General features: G+C 46.3%; 1 protein-coding gene across 5 annotated transcripts in view; it reads left to right on the forward strand.

The window, feature by feature from the left end:
- l1cama (L1 cell adhesion molecule, paralog a) overlaps positions 1-17,500 on the forward strand; it is a 66,331-nt gene that overhangs the window by 10,307 nt on the left and 38,524 nt on the right. For 4 of the 5 annotated variants that reach the window (XM_063208337.1, XM_063208336.1, XM_063208334.1 and 1 more), the window contains exons 1-4: positions 7,751-7,818; positions 11,223-11,337; positions 15,329-15,513; positions 16,860-16,991. In XM_063208337.1, coding sequence (XP_063064407.1) covers positions 7,761-7,818; positions 11,223-11,337; positions 15,329-15,513; positions 16,860-16,991 — 490 coding nt within the window. In that variant the 5' untranslated portion in view covers positions 7,751-7,760. Of the gene's footprint in view, positions 1-5,271; positions 5,398-7,217; positions 7,383-7,750; positions 7,819-11,222; positions 11,338-15,328; positions 15,514-16,859; positions 16,992-17,500 lie in introns of those variants that run through there. The other variant, XM_063208338.1, reaches the window with a different exon arrangement.

A 17,500-nucleotide genomic window follows, 5' to 3' on the forward strand; every position in this document is an offset into this window, starting at 1 on the left:
CTGCTAAGTCGACTGGTGGGCAGCATGACTTGTCCTGATCTACCCCATCTTCAGTTCAGGAGACACTCGGGGCCGTCTGAGAGGCAATAATACATTTGGGCCCCATCCCATCCCAACCATCTTTAGCAGCCACCCCCGCTGAGCTGAGCAGGGACACAGCAGGGGGATCACAGAGCTTGTCAAGTGCAAACACCAAGGCAGCCGACAGCGGGGACAAATGGGTCAGTTTTCCCGGGCCCAAGGAGAGAGGGAGGCCCCAAAATTGGTCCTCATTACGTTGTATGTGTTGGGGGGGGCTTTCAGATGACTTTTTCTCGGTCCCAGCCAAAGTTGGGAGATCACAGAGCTTGTCAAGTGCAAACACAGCAAGGAAGCCGACAGGGGGAACAAAGGGGTCAGTTTTCCCGGGCCCAGGGAGAGAGGGGGCCCAGAATTGGGTCCTCATTACATTATATGTATTGGAGGGGGGGGGGGGGGGGGGGGGGGGGGGGGGGGGGGGGGGGGTGTCGGCTTTCAGATGACTTTGTCTCCGTCCCAGCCAAAGCTGTCAGCGGCCCTGAATGCGAACAAACACACCCGCACAGCCGAGCCGAGCCGAGCCGAGCCAGCGAGCGTTGGCTTTGTTTTTAGGATCAGAGGGACATGACGCTCGTCTTTGAAGTGCACCTCTACACCCTCCATTTCAGAAATCTTTTCTCCATGCATTTTTTTAAATGAAAATGATGGTGGCAAAAATAGATCAAATCGCATTAAAATATATCTGAAAGTGAGTGAAGAATATTTAACACTATATGCAGGAGGGGAAGTAGGGTTATAATCTAACTTGTTTGCAAAACATTATATTTTATTAACACAGAAGCAGACCATAATAAAATCTCTAATGAAAACACCCTTGGTGATTTAGTAACCTAATTGAAAATTGATACTGTTTTATTCTCACAGTATGCAATTAACTGTCATGCAGAAGGGTCGGGGTGAAGAAAGCAATGAATAGAATAGCTGTTATTAATTCGCCATCATTGTTCAATTCATTTCTTACAACCAGCAATCTAATGATTTTTTTATGATGAAGAACATACTACAAGCTATTTTTTACGAGGCTGTAACATTGGCTGCGTGTTTTGTGGGCTTGCTAGTCCCGGCCTCAATAAAATCCAGCACTTGTTTCATTTCCTCTTCATCCGCCAAACATGTCTTTATATTACCGGCTTAGTGCTCTTACCCTGGCGACCACATCAGATAGCAGGGCCGGAATAAGATGGCCGTGGGCCCCTAGGCTACAGGTTGTTGTGGGACCCCCCTGAAGGGGAATTTCGTGACAAATGTACATAGACAGTGTCATAATTACGAGCTAGGAATTAAGGATAACATGTCTACTACAGTAACTGTAACCCAACACGACACAAGAATTTTTCAATTGTGCATTCTGTCACAATTCAGCATTTTTTTCAACAATTTTGAACAATCAGGGGCCTCTTGGCAGGTGGGGGCCCCCTAGGCTGAAGTCATATCTTGCCAGTGCCTTAAAACCGGCCCTGCACATCCGATATGTTCCTCCAATCAGGTTCACAGAAGTCAAATATCAGGCTGGCTTGGCTTCAATAACAATTCCAAGAGGCATCTTTCCATCTCGCTATCCTATCATCTACCCACCTGGATCCTCTGTGCTCCATCCATCCGGCCGCCCCGACCTCTCCTGGTTTCCCTGACAACCGTTACCGTTAGTAACTGGGCTGATGACATGCGAGCCTCCTCCAGGAGGACAACAGGAGCCCCGGTGGGATAAGGAGAGGGGGAGCTCAGAGGGGAAGGCGCACGCACGTATGCACGCACGTCTGCACGCACGTATGCGCGCACGCACGCACGCAGGCACGCAGGCAGGCAGGCACGCACACACTCACGCAGGCAGGCAGGCAGGCAGGCACGGACGCACGTACACACACACACACACACACATGCAGGCACGCATGGACGCACGCACACAAGAAACACACCAGTGGGATAAGGAGAGGGAGAGCTCAGAGGGGAAGGCACACAGACACACATGCATGCACTCACACACAGAGGCACGCACACACAGACGCACGCGCACACACACACACACACGCACGCACGCACGCAGGCTGGCAGACAGACAGGCACACACACACGCACACACACACGCACACACATGCATACACAGGCACACACACACACACCAGTGTGTTACGGGCTCAGAGGGGAGTGCACACACACTCACCTCTGCTCAGAGGGGAGCAAGCTCAGAGGACCATTCAAGACACACACACACACACACACACACACACACACACACACACACACACACACACACACACACACACACACACACACACACACACACACACACACACACACACACACACACACACACACACACACACACACACACACACACACACACACACACACACACTGCTCTGCTCTGCATGTGTATAGACATGGTGGGTGTATGTGTGTGTGTGCGTGTGTGTGTGTGTCCAAGCTGTGCCTCTGACTCACTCATTAAGTATAATTTGAGCGAGGCTCTCGTCGCCATCTTGCAGATAGGACAGATAATTACTGACAGAAAAACAAGGCGCAGGTTTTACAAAATGCTGCTGCTGTTGGTTGTTTTCGCTCTCTGTGTGTCTGTTTTTCTTGCTGATCTTGTTCATTATTATCTCTGCCTGACCTCCACTGCTCTGTAGACTCAGGATTTTAACCCATTTTCTCCTGATGCTGTGTATATGTTGTTTGACATTTGGTGCCTGGGGCGCCATATACGCTGCATTCAGGCTCTTGAGATTTTAGCTCTCTGCTAAAAATGTGGGTATGTTACAACTGAATGAAACACTTTCGAATGCAAGATGAGGGTCATAGGGTTTAAATGCAACTTCTTTCATGTTTTTATGTGCATCAGAGTGTGAGATATTTAGGTTTTTATAGGCTAAGGGCAACTTTCCCAACAAGCCCTTAGGCATTCAGCAGGGTGTTCTTGCAGGTGCTTTAGGTATCAATGGGTGAAAGGAGAACTACATCACTGTTCCAATCAGGGCTGCGGCGCCTGTACAAAGCAGAGTCGAGTCAGTTTGCACACGCAGCGCTGGACTGAACGACACAACACAAGTTTTTTCCTCCTCACTGCTCACACACTTACACACACACGCAGATTCAAATCTCTCTCTCTCTCACACAAACACACACACACATGCGCACACACACGCGCGCATGACACAAGCAAGCACACACACACACACGCACACATGCACACACACACAGAGCGAATGGACAGCACAGCACAACACCACACACACACACACACACACACACACACACACACACACACACACACACACACACACACACACAGCGCAGCACACACCAGACACAGCAGACACACACACACACACACACACACACACACACACACACACACACACACACACATAGCGCAGCACACACTGAGCAAACACAGCAGACACAGCAGACACACACACACACACACACACACACACACACACACACACAGCACAGCACAGCACAGCACACACACACACACACTGCACACACAGCACACACAGCAGACACACACTTCTTGCTCTTGGGGGAAATGGCTGCCACAGTCTTGAAGGGCGAGCTGATTTGAAAAGACAGTCCCTGCAGCTCCTTCGCTGACCCTATAGTGCACTGCTCATCACAGCACAGCACACGCCAGCCCAGCCCAGCCCCGCGCCGCTCCTACCCAGAATGCATCACTGCAAGCCCCACTGCATCACACACACACACACACACACACACACAGATACAAACACATGCACACACACACGCACACGCACAAACACAAACACAAACACAAACACAAAAACACACACACACACACACTAGCACGCACACATTTTTATGTGATATGCAGTATGTCCATGTACATATAAGATGTAGAGGCAGTGAGGCAGAGAAATGGATACCTGTGTGGTACTATGGTATTATTAGCCCATGATATTGGTCCTCGTTATTCCCTGGTCAATGGTAAGTGCCACCACTGACACGGTACATTATTAAAAACAGGCTGTCACACTGTTATATGTTCCCTTGAAGGAGCTGTGTTAATTCAAGATTCAAGGTCAAGATTCAAGATTACTTTTATTTGTCTCGCAGGAAATTTGTTTTGGACAATTACAAAGCTGCTGCAGCATACAGCACATAACACATAACAAAAACAAAAACAAAACAAAACAAAACAAAAACAAGCATAACAAGAGAAAGACTCGCTAAATAGGCCTATTTCAAATTCAACATTTAGAGAGTAGGCCTACTCTTGGATCAAACACAAGATAAGAAACAGCTAATGATCACAGCTATGGTACAGCATATATCTGTTTTATAGCTTATATTGACATTCTCTTGTAGCCTGATTATCATTGACTTTCAAATCTCTTCGAGACTTGGTCTGACCAAAAGCATTACAATTAACATTTCCGAGACGACATGGTTGACCCGCCTCCCTTAGTTTGCCAATGGCGGGAGGAGTTCCCGTTTTTTCAGGACCTCAGAAACGATATTCGTATTGCTCTTGGCCTGAATAGAAGCAATGCTGAAGTTGTTGCGTCACTAGGAGGACTTAGCCTGGCTAATACTCTTGCAGTCATCACAGCTGTGCTACATTACCACACCACATTATACATGGACGACATTCTCCTGTACAGTATAAATGAAAAATGAACCAGAAATCTTACCCTAAGCAGAATATTTGGTGTTATTCTCTCAGCATGAATTGTCTAAGTATTGTGTGTTGAAGCTCTTTTTACAATCTGACTTACCGCAACGACAACAACAACAACAACGACAACAGCAACAGCAACAGCAACAACAACAACAAACAAACAAAACTATTCTAGATGTCAGATAAAATTCTCTGAAACCTCTGTCGCTCTCGCCGGGCTTGACCTTGTTTTTGTTGTCACTCTCATCCACTTGCTCTTCTTTGCCGATGTGCAGGACCGCTGATAGCTTTGGCCGGGCCCAGGACAAATTCATCTCAAAGGGCCCCAAACCCAATGCATACAATGTAAAGAGGACCCAATTCTGGGCCCCCTCTCTCCCTGGGCCCTGGGCTAAACCCGTTTGCCCTACTGTCGGCTTCCCTGCTGATGTGTGTCTTATTTTGATGCATTCCCTCCCACCCGCTCATGCACTTGCTGTTGTTTTGTTGTCTCTGACTTCCCACCACTCGACTCATGTACTGTACTTGTTGTCTTTTCTTGTCGTCTCCAGACCCCCCCACCATGGGCAAGGAGAAGAAGGTGCTGAAGATGAAGGTGGACCAGGGGGACAAGGTGGTGCTGGAGTGCAACCCCCCCGCCAGCATCCTGCCCCCCAACATACACTGGATGGACAGGAGTAAGTACTCAGACAGACAGACAAACAGACAACAAGCAGGCATGCAAGCAGGCAGACAGGCAGACGGGCAGACAGACAGGCAGGCAGATGGGCAGACAGGCCGATGACAGACATATAGACAGACAGACAGACAGACAGACAGACAGACAGACAACAGGAAGGTAGGCAGACAGACAGACAGACAGGTAGGCAGGCAGACAGACAGACAGGCAGGGAGACAAGCAGGCAGACAGACAGGCAGACAGACAGACAATATTCCGCCTGCACTGGATGGATAGGAGTAAGTAGACAGACAGACAGATACCATGCTGACATCCAGCTAACAAGTCACAACATCCCCGCTATCATACACTGGAGGGGACAGAAGCAAGTACACACACAGACAGACAGACAGACAGACAGACAGACAGACAGACAGACAGACAGACAGACAGACAGACAGACAGACAGGCAGACAGACAGACAGACAGGCAGACAGACAGACAGACAGACAGACAGACAGACATACAGACAGACAGACAGACAGACAGACAGACAGACAGACAGACAGACAGACTGGAAGAACACAGATTCCAGTCCTTGTTGTCAAGGGAGTGAGGAACACGGGGAAGGCAGTAAGTAACTCTGCTTTTCTGCACTCTCATCCATGATTCAAGTGCCCTTGAGCAAAGCTTCTGACACCATTCACGTCGTCCGTCCAGGGCATGGTCCCTGGAGCAATGTGGGGTTAGATGGCTTGCTCAAGGGCACGTCTGCTACAGTAGGGATGAGGGTGGAGACCACACACAATCACATTTCCTTTTTTATTTTACATCGTTATAGTACAGTTTTCATATATTTGGCTTGCTCTCTGACAACCACATACATTGTATCCAATAGCCAAATGCTGTATGTATCTCCTCTTTTGTATTGTATTTCTTTATTCTGTATTGTCTTTCTTGCTGTGCTTCTTCAAGCTGTGCGCCACACACAGTAAATGCTGTAGTGTCATTTCTTCTTCCTGTTTAGTAGATTAGATTATCTTGGATCCAACTTTATTGCCATTACACATGCAAAACACAGCGTAATGAAATGCAGTTTAGCATCTAATCAGAAGGGCAGGTAGCAAGTGCAATGTGTTCAGACTAACCCCTTAAGACAGGGCCCCTGTTATAAATTCGCTGTTACCAGAATGGCAATGAATGGCAAGTTGTAATGTATTACTAACGACCCTGTGCACTGTCATAGTGGTGTAGTACTATGGTGGTAAAGCTATTTCAGTCACTACTACAACCTTCCAGTGGTGGAATGGTTTGTGTAAAGGGGTATGCCACTATTTTGGGGCTTACAGTAATACAGTTAAAATCGTTGGCCGGGATTTATATAGGTGGTAAAGTGTCTTATTTTCCATGTAAGCCGTTGTCTTGCTTTAAGACAAGTTAAAAGGAGCATGTCGCTAAGCTAGTGAAAGTCAATGGACCCGTGTAGCATGTACACGGATCCATTGACTTTCACTAGCTTAGCGATATGCTCCCTCTTTTAACTTGTCTTAAAGCAAGACAACGCTTAACATGAAAAATAAGACACTTTACCACCTTTATAAACCCCAGCCAACAATTTTAACTGTATTAAGCCCCAAAATAGTGGCATACCCCTTTAAGGGGCTACCATTGGTTCTAATATACTAATCAATGTTAGCTACATGCATTCTATTAGCCTTTGTCTTCTGTCATCTTACAGCTCTGCATCACATGATGGCAACCTGAATGGCGACCTGTATTTCCACCTTTACATAATTTTCCCTCCTCTGAACTCGTTGCCCCTTCCTTGTCTTCCTCCAGCTCTGCATCACTTTGAGACGAATCAGCGTGTGGTTCAGGGCCTGGACGGCAACCTGTACTTCTCCAACACCAAGGTGGGCGACAGCCGCGACGACTACACCTGCAACATGCACTACCTGAGCGCTCGCACCATGTTCTCCAAGGAGCCCATCACCCTCGTCGTCTGTAAGTGATACATATTTACACACACATACACCCACAGACCCACATGCACGCACACACAGACACACACACGCACACACGCACACACACACACACACACACACACACACACACACACACACACACACACACACACACACACACACACACACACACACACACACACACACACACACACACACACACACACACACACACGCTATAACTATAAATGCAACATGCACTACCTCAGTGCTCGAACCATGTTCTCCAAGGAGCCCATCACACTCGTTGTCTGTAAGTGACACACACACACACACACATGCTCCCACAAACACACATGCATGCACACACACACGCACACGCTTATACACACACACACACAGCGATTCCACCTGCAACATGCACTACCTGAGCGCTCGCACCATGTTCTCCAAGGAGCCCATCACCCTCGTCGTCTGTAAGTGACACACATACACACACACTAGGGCTGTAACGATACACTCAACTCATGATTCGGTTTGTATCACGATTCATGACCTACGGTTCGATACACCNCGATTTCACATNTGCCAACATTATAAACTTTATGAATAGAGGTAGAATAGGTAGAAGAGGTAGAATAGGTTACAAGAGGCTACTAATACTTTTAGAAAAGTTTCTATATAACAATGATTATGCTTGGAAGCACTATGTTTTCTGGGCTGATGGGTATCAAAACGTTAAAAGGGCGTATGACGATACTGCCTCCTTATATCGCGATACAGTATCGTGACTCTGTGTATCACGATTTCTCGGTTCAGTACAAAATCATTACAGCCCTAACACGCACGCATGCACGCACGCACACACACACATACACATACATGCACACACACACACACAAGGCAAGGCAAGGCAAGTTTATTTATATAGCGCATTTCATACACAGGTGCAACTCAATGTGCTTCACAAAGTTAACAAATGTAAATGAAAGGAAACAGGGAAGAAAGAAGGAAATGAATTAGAGTCAAAAAGCATTTAAAAACATTAAGATAAAACATAAGGTAAAAATAATAAAATAAAATAAAATAAAATAAAATAAAATGAAACAAATTAAATAAAAAATAAAAATAATAAGAATAAGTAATTTAAGCTAGGGGAAAGCATCTGAGAACAGCTTTGTCTTGAGTCTAGATTTAAAGCTATCAATAGTGGGTGCATTTTTTATGTCATCTGGAAGCTGGTTCCAAAGCTTTGAAGCATAGAAGCTAAAGGCTGCCTCTCCACACTTTGTTTTGACTTTTGGAATCACCAGCAAATTCTTCTCCGTTGACCTTAGTGACCTAGTTGGTGCATACAGCTGAAACATATCCAGTAGATATGTGGGTCCCATTCCATTTAGTGATTTAAACACAAGTAGCATAGCCTTAAAACACACACACACACACACACACACACACACACACACACACACACACACACACACACACACACACACACACACACACACACACACACACACACACACACACACACACACACACACACACACACACACATGCTCACACACACACACATGCTCACACACACACGCACACACAAACACACTTGTTCACACACACAGCGATTCCACCTGCAACATGCACTAAGTCAGCTCATTCACCATGTTACTCTTCATATGTACTGCAAGTGACAGAAACACATATACAATACAATTACACACAGGCACGCACACACACCCACACCTATTCACACTTTGTGATTAATCTTGCAACATCCTCTATGTCAGCCCACACACCATATTCTCCTCTCGTCGCCGCACGCACGCACACATGCACGCACGCACAGACTTATTCATACTCACACAGTGGCTACACCTGCACCATTCACTTCTGGAGCCCGTCTCATATTCTCTAATCACCCTTGTGCTACGCATACGTACAGAAGTACACACACACACACACACACACACACACACACACACACACACACACACACACACACACACACACACACACACACACACACACACACACACACACACACACACACACACACACACACACACACACACACACACACACACACACAGCGTGAATGTGGATATTGATTTAATGTTGTCAATGATTACAAAGCAGCCGAAGCAGACATGCCTTGCAACGCAAGTATTATAGTCATCCAGGTCAAAGATTGAGCCTGTCAGTTATCATTGCATTTAAATGGATTACAATCTGGGAATGAATGAAATATATGCCCGTATCAAAAATAGATAGACAGCCAGATAGACTTTATTGATCTTGAATGGCATTTGAAAATGACTTTGATTGATGGATATGAAATGAACATCAGATCCCCTGTCAAGGTTGCACACATACATTACCTGAAACAGAATGCATTGCCTGTCTTAGTCACACACATACACACACACGCACGCATGCACGCCCGCCCGCATGCATGCACGCACGCATGCACACACACACAAACACACACACACACACAATGTTGGGCGATGGGATTTGCCTCTGCTTTCCATGCCGGAGCGGCTGTACGTTCACAGGTTCATGACTGGGTCTGGGCTGTGCGGGACCAGGAAGACCTTGGTTACACATGCATATACTGAAGCCTGAGACAGCTAAGGGCAGCAGGCCCTGTGACAGGTGGACCAGTGGGGGTGAGAGAGGCATATGTGCAGTACAATGTGTTAGTATGACATGGTAGCCCACAGATGAAGAGGTATTGTAGAGTTAGCCTAGCGTGCTACTGTTCTCTTTTGGGCCACTGCAGACACAGATACAGACACACACACACACGCACTGAGAAACACACACACACACAGGAACACACACAGACACAGACACAGACACACACACAGACACACACACACACACACACACACACACACACACACACACAGGAACACACACAGGAACACACACGCACACACACACACACACACACACACACACACACACACACACACACACACACACACACACACACACACACACACACACACACACTGGACAGCAGATGAAGCGGTAAAGGCAGCCTACTCTACCATGATGCCACTGTTCCAAGGGAGGGAGGTCCGCTGCAGTCGGTGATGCTACTGCTGTTCTGTGCTGGATGCATGGCTGTGGGGGCGTCTCTACTGACCACTGCTGCATATGGATGAGTCCTGAATGACTGACTCTCTTTCTGTCTGTTTTTATCTCTCCATCTCTCTCTCTCTCTCTCTCTCTCTCTCTCTCTCTCTCTCTCTCTCTCTCTCTCTCTCTCTCTCTCTCTCTCTCTACCCCCCCTCTCTCTTTATCTGTCTCTTTTGGTTTGTCTCTTTCTCTCCCACTGTCCCATTTTTCTCTTTCTATCTCTTTTGCTCTCTGTGCTTTTCCTTCGCCCATTCTCTCTTTTCCCCTTGATGTTTCTCTCTCTCTCTCTCACTCCACCTCCCACTCCTCTCCTCCAAACTCTCTCTTGCTTCATCTCTCTGTATGTCTGTTTTTTCCTCTCTGTCCCACTTTCTGTATCTCTTTCCCTCTCACCCTCGCTCTATCCATCTTTCTCTCTCTGCCTTTATCTCTCTATCTCTCTCTCTCTCTCTCTCTCCCTCCTCTATTCCCCCTCCTCTATCCCCCCTCTCTCTTTCCCCCCTCTATCTCTCTATCCCTCCTCTCTTTCCACCTCTCTCCCCATCTCTCTCTCCCTTTGTCTCTCTCTCTCTCCCCCGCTCTCTCTTTCTCTCTCTCTATCTCTCCCTCTATTTATCTCCCTCTTCTGTATTCCCCTTCTCTCCTCCTCCCATTTTGCTCTCTCCCTACTCTCTCCCCCCACCTCCCTTTCCCCCTCTCTTCCCCCTACTCTCTCTCCTCTTTGTCTCCCCAGCTGATACGGTGGCCCGTAAGCGTCGTCCCCAGATGCTGAGGCCGACCGGCTCCCGTAGCTCCTACCACGTGCTGAGGGGACAGACGCTGCAGCTGGAGTGCATCGTACAGGGCCTGTGAGTCTCACACCACACCTGTCTGTCTGTCCACCTGTCTGTCTGTCTGTCCACCGCACCACACCTGTCTGGCTTTATGTCTGTCTGAATGTGTGGAGTGCATCGTACAGGGCCTGTGAGTCTCACCACACCTGTCTGTCCACCGCATCTTTATGTCTTTATGTCTGTCTGAATGGGTGGAAAATTGTCTGTCTGCATCGTACAGGACCTGTGGGTCTCACACCACACCTGTCTGTCCACCTGTCTGTCTGTCCACCGCATCTGTCTTTATGTCTGTCTGAATGTGTGGAAAACTGTCTGTCTGCTGGCCTGGGCCTGCTGTGAGTCTCACACCTGACCTGTCTGTCTGTCCACCGCGTCTGTCTTTATGTCTGTCTGAATGTGTGGAGTGCATCGTACAGGGCTGAGTCTCACACCACACCTGTCTGTCTGTCCACCGCATCTGTCTTTAAGTGCATTCTTTGAAAACTTTGATTGTCGGAAACGCAGACCTCCGCCTCGGGAAAGAGCAAAAGAACGGAGACTAAACTCAGGGTCCCGAAACACAAACTCTGAGCAGCTCCGTGTCCTCTGAGTTCGTTTAACATTAGTGTTTTCAGACATTTATATTGTCTCCAGCTGCTGCAATAGAACGCATTTACAACGGTTGTCGGGAGAACAAACTCGGATCTACCGACAACTGAGTTTCAAAAGAATGAGCCATTTATATCTGTCTGAATGAGTGGAAGACTGTCTGTCTGTTGGCCTGGTTGTGTGGGTGCATGTTAGAGTGTCTGTTTGTCTGTCTGTCGGTCTGTCTGCCTGTCTTTTTTTCTATCTGTCAGTGAGCATGTGAAGAGTTCAGATGCAAAACCCCCTAACTCCATTTCTGAAGACCTGCACTTCTATATTTGAAGAGTTCAGATGCAAAACCCCCTAACTCCATTTCTGAAGACCTGCACTTCTATATTTTTAGAGAACGCCGTTGTTGGTTTGGTTTACATTTATGTACTTGATAATACATATAAATAGTTATGTTACATACATAAAATAAAATAATATGCAATTTTGATAGCTTTATATTAAATAAAAATGAATCAAGATTATTTTTTGCAATGGCACTTAGGGGGTTTTGCATCTGAACTCTTCATTTTTAGAGAACCCTGTTGTTGGTTTGGTTTACATTCATGTACTTGATAATACATATAAATAGTTATACTACATACATAAAATAAAACAATATGCAATTTTGATAGCTTTGTATTAAATAAAAAATAATTAAGATTATTTTCTGAAAAGGCACTTAGGGGGTTTTGCATCTGAACTCTTCATGTCTTGTCAATTTTTTCTGTATCTCTTTCACCCCTCTATTCGTTTAATATACTAGTATCTGTCTGTCTCTGTCTGTCACTCTGTCTGTCTGTTAGTGTCTGTCTACCTGTATCTACGTACTGTATGTGTCTGGTGTCTTCCAGCATACAGTACTGTATATGCCCTTACTGTATGTCTGCCACTGCATGTCTCTATCTCGGGTGTAATTCCTGCAGTTTAATCCAGGGTTAGCATGATAAACAGACAGACGTTTTAGCCTAAGCCTTCTTCAAAAGACGCTGAATTACGCCTGGATTACACTGCAGAAATTACACCCGAGAGTGCGGAAGGAGGAGGCCGCACCTTGCAGAGCAGTGTTGTTTTATTGCACAAACGCGTTTTGGCGTGTGCCTTCGCCACTGAAGAAGGCACACGCCGAAATGCGTTTGTGCAATAAAAAAAACATGGCTCTGTTAGGTGCGGCCTCCTTCTTGAAACATTGAATCTAATATTTGGGCCAGCACCCTCAGAGATTAAATAATTAATAGTGACGCCCGCTCCAAGAAGAAAAGGGTACTCTTGAAAGGAAATTATGTCGTTCTCCCTCTCCAACCTGATAACAGTGCTCCACCGGCCCCTGTGAAGGCTGCTGTAGGCCCAACCCCCCACTCTTAAGTACCGCCCTTGACATTGACCTCTTTTGTCATGCTACCTATATCTCCATTTTCTCTTTCTTCCACCATTTTCTCACCCTCATTCTCTCTCTCTCTCTCTCTCTCTCTCTCTCTCTCTCTCTCTCTCTCTCTCTCTCTCTCTCTCTCTCCCCTACTCCCTCCCTTCTGCCACATTTCATTACCCTGAACACCACTTTTTTTCTGCCCTGTATTTATACATGTGTAATGGCAGTGAATAATTTCCTTGGGAATCGATATAGTATCGCTAATCTTCTCTGCTAACAATGCACATGACATGTCTAATATAATCTAATCTGTCCCCAGTCTCCATCTAGCCATCCTCCTCCTCCTCCTCCTCCTCCTCCTCCTCCTCCTCCTCCTCCTCCTCCTCCATCATCTCCTCCTCTTCCTCCATCCTCCTCCTCCTCCTCCTCATCTTCCTCCTCCATCCTCTATCTCCTCCTCTTCCTCCTCCTCCTCATCCTCATCATCTTCAACTTGGTGCTCTACACATAATGAAAGTAGTACACATTACCTTCAGGATTGTGATTGTTGCTACTTCAACACAATCAACAAATTCAGCTTAACTCTAACTGAAGACTTTCATGGCAAAATAATATTCAAATATTTTGAGAACACACTTTTTACACCTATAGGCCTATAACAAGCATTTTGCGATGCCATGTAATGGAAGGTCCAATACAAAAAATGTCAATTCCCCAAAATGTTTCAAAATGGATACATGCCATTTTGCAACGAAGCTCTTTTATTGTTTCTTCTCAATTTTCTACACAGTCTCACCCCAAGTAGTCAATTTTTGACTACTCAATTTTTGACACCCCAAGACTGCAATTTTTGACGTCTTGGGTATTCCTTCCACGTCACATTTTGACTATGTCCTCAAAGGCGCCCCCTTGTGGCAGCATAACGTCATTGAGGTTAGGTTTAGGAATAGGTTTAGGGTTAGGCCACATAGTCAAAATGTGACGTGGAAGGAATACCCAAGACGTCAAAATTGCCGTCTGGTCCAAGGTTGTCAGAAATTGACTACTTGGGGTGAGACTGCGTTGCAATTTTGCGAATGCTCTGCGGTGTTGCAATTTTCACCAATCTCTGTGACTCTCCCAAAAATTAACTACCTTGTCACCGGCAATGATGAGGAAGAATGTGCACGGGTCTAATCTTTCCATAATGTCAGTGGATATCTAAGGTTGCATGTTAACGTTAAACCCAGAAAAAAAAGGTTGTTTATTTTCAGCAAAGTCATGGTGACTTCATGTGAAATCGAAGGGACTATCAGAAGGTGCTACAAATTGCAACAAATTTCGACATCATGGAGTGAGGGTCCGAACAGAAATGAAAGACTAATGTAATCTCTTGCCCGTTTCTATCCCATCGTCATATAATCTATAGGGACCATGTTGGAAATAAGTGTTATTTACGCTTTTACATGTAATCCCTTGGATACCCATTGTCTTCCTAAATCCACAAATAAACCAAACCATAGTCTTATTTTATAATCTATGGACTATCCCTTTGCTCTTTGCCCTGAACACCACGTCATAAACCTGTATACCTGTATACCTGTATACCTGTATATGTTTGTACATCACATTGCAGTTGGACTTACTGCATACACGCATGCTAAATACAATTGAACATATTCCAGTGTCTTCCCTCCCTCTATTCGAGCATTTTCATTATCATCATTGGCGCAGCACTGTACAGTGTAGGCATACAGTATAATAACAATCCCTATCTTTATCGCATATACTTGTACATGTGTACGGACAACACACGTGCGTTGTACATGTGTATTGATAATCTAGTGTAATCCAATCTTAGCCTGTCTCTATCTGCCATCGTAATCTCCATGCTTCGTGTACATTCCTTTACTGTGAACGCCACGTATATCTTTGCCCTGCATTTACGTATACATTTGTAAACACGACACATAATATAATAAAACACATGTAATATTTCTTTCTTCCCTCTCTCCCTTTCTCCTCCATCATCATTATCGTCAGGCCGACGCCGTCGGTGCGCTGGGTGAAGAAGGACAGCGTGATGTCAGAGACGCGCGTGACAAGGCGTAACAGCAACACGCTGCTGCACCTGAGCGACGTGCAGAAGGCCGACGAGGGCCAGTACCAGTGCACCGCCAACAACTCACAAGGCACCGTCACGCACGTCTACAACGTAGTGGTGGAGGGTGAGCATGAGTTTATACACCAAATATTAATGAATGTGGCTCTAACGGTAGGACACTGGGCCTGGGTCTTAAGGTCAGAGGGTTGTATGTTCGAATTGCAACCTTATCTCTCCTAACACACTTCCATCCATGGCTGAGGTGCCCTTGAGCATGAAGGCACCCAACCCCACATTGCTCCAAGGACTGTAACCAATACTCTGTAAATAACTGTAAGTCGCTGTGGATAAAAGTGTCAGCTAAGAGTAATATAATGAAATGTAATGAAAGTGGAACAGGAAGCCTTTTTGCAGAGACCAAAACACTTTTGACACCTGTGACCTGAATGTATGGGAATCTTCACAGACAGCTTTGCCTTATGTGAGAGCCAATCAAGATAGGCACAGATTTTCACAAGTGCCATTTCCCTCAAGAGCAGCTCTTCAGATGATGTTAGAGGTGTTTTGAGTTGAAGGACTGTCTAGAGCAGTGTTTCTCAAACATTTTCAGACCGAGGACCACTTTGTCCCTCCAAAAATGTTCAGGGACCACCTATCAACTGAACTGACAGTTGACGGGTGCTAATTTGACACTGCTAACTTTGATGCAGATCACTTACTTTTTATTCACATTATTGTGGTGAAAATATGACTTTCGCTATGTAATGTTAAGCTTTGTACTAATGTTACAAATAAAGCACACTGCTAGCTTGTCTTGGAAAAGTAGAAATACCCTCACAGATCACCTGAGCTCTGTGGTGGACCACCAGTGGTCCCCGGACCACACTTTGAGAATCACTGCAGTCTATGGAAATCAGGCTATGTCTAAGGCCCTCTTGGTGTGAAGGAGGTGCACTTGATGTCTGATTTTGAAACCACTTGGTAAAAGACATCTCTCAAAACTCTCAAGAATTGAGACTTTTCATTTTATAAATGTTAACATTTATTTTATCTTTTACATGCTTTATGTCAGTGAGTTTCATATGTGCCATAATATCGAGTCACCCACTACTGTTAGTGTTATTAAGTGTAACACGCTCAGTGACTCTGTGTGTGTGTGTGTGTGTATCCGTGTGTGTGTGTGTATCCGTGTGTGTGTGTATCCGTGTGTGTGCATGAGTGTGTGTGTGTGTGTGTGTGTGTGTGTGTGTGTGTGTGTGTGTGTGTGTGTGTGTGTGTGTGTGTGTGTGTGTGTGTGTGTGTGTGTGTGTGTGTGTGTGCATGTGCATGTGTGTGTATGCGTGTGCGTGTGTGCGTGTGTGCGTGTGTGCGTCTGCGTGTGTATGCGTGTGTGTGTGTGTGTGTGTGTGCGTACGTGCGTACATGTGTGTGTGTGTGTGTGTGTGCGCATGTGTGTCTTCTTGTCCTCAGCGGCCCCCTACTGGCGTGTGAAGCCGGTGAGTCAGCTGTATGCCCCCGGCGAGGACGTCAAGCTGGACTGCGAGGCCGACGGCATCCCCACACCACAGGTCTCATGGAGCATGAACGGAAGCCCACTACCAGGTGAACTCACACACACACACACACACACACACACACACACACACACACACACACACACACACACACACACACACACACACACACACACACACACACACACACACACACACACACACACACACACACACAGGTGGACTGTATCTCTATTCCTCAGGTGTCATGTAGCACTGCCCAACTGGAACACACACACACATGCGTGCACACACACGCACAATGACTTCCCAACCAGAACACACACGCGCACACACACGCGCGCGCACACACACACACACACACCGAGAACAGACGCACCTCTCTGTCGCACACACACACACACACACACACACACACACACACACACACACACACACACACACACACACACACACACACACACACACACACACACACACACACACACCTGCACACACACACACAGTATAGTCACACACCACACGCCATCATACCGCCTTAACACCCGCCCACTTTGATATGCCCCCACATGCACATAGACACTGCTCAACCGTATA

The sequence above is a fragment of the Engraulis encrasicolus genome, chromosome 10 (genome assembly GCF_034702125.1).
Source record: "Engraulis encrasicolus isolate BLACKSEA-1 chromosome 10, IST_EnEncr_1.0, whole genome shotgun sequence".
In the NCBI taxonomy this organism is placed as follows: Eukaryota; Metazoa; Chordata; class Actinopteri; order Clupeiformes; family Engraulidae; genus Engraulis; species Engraulis encrasicolus.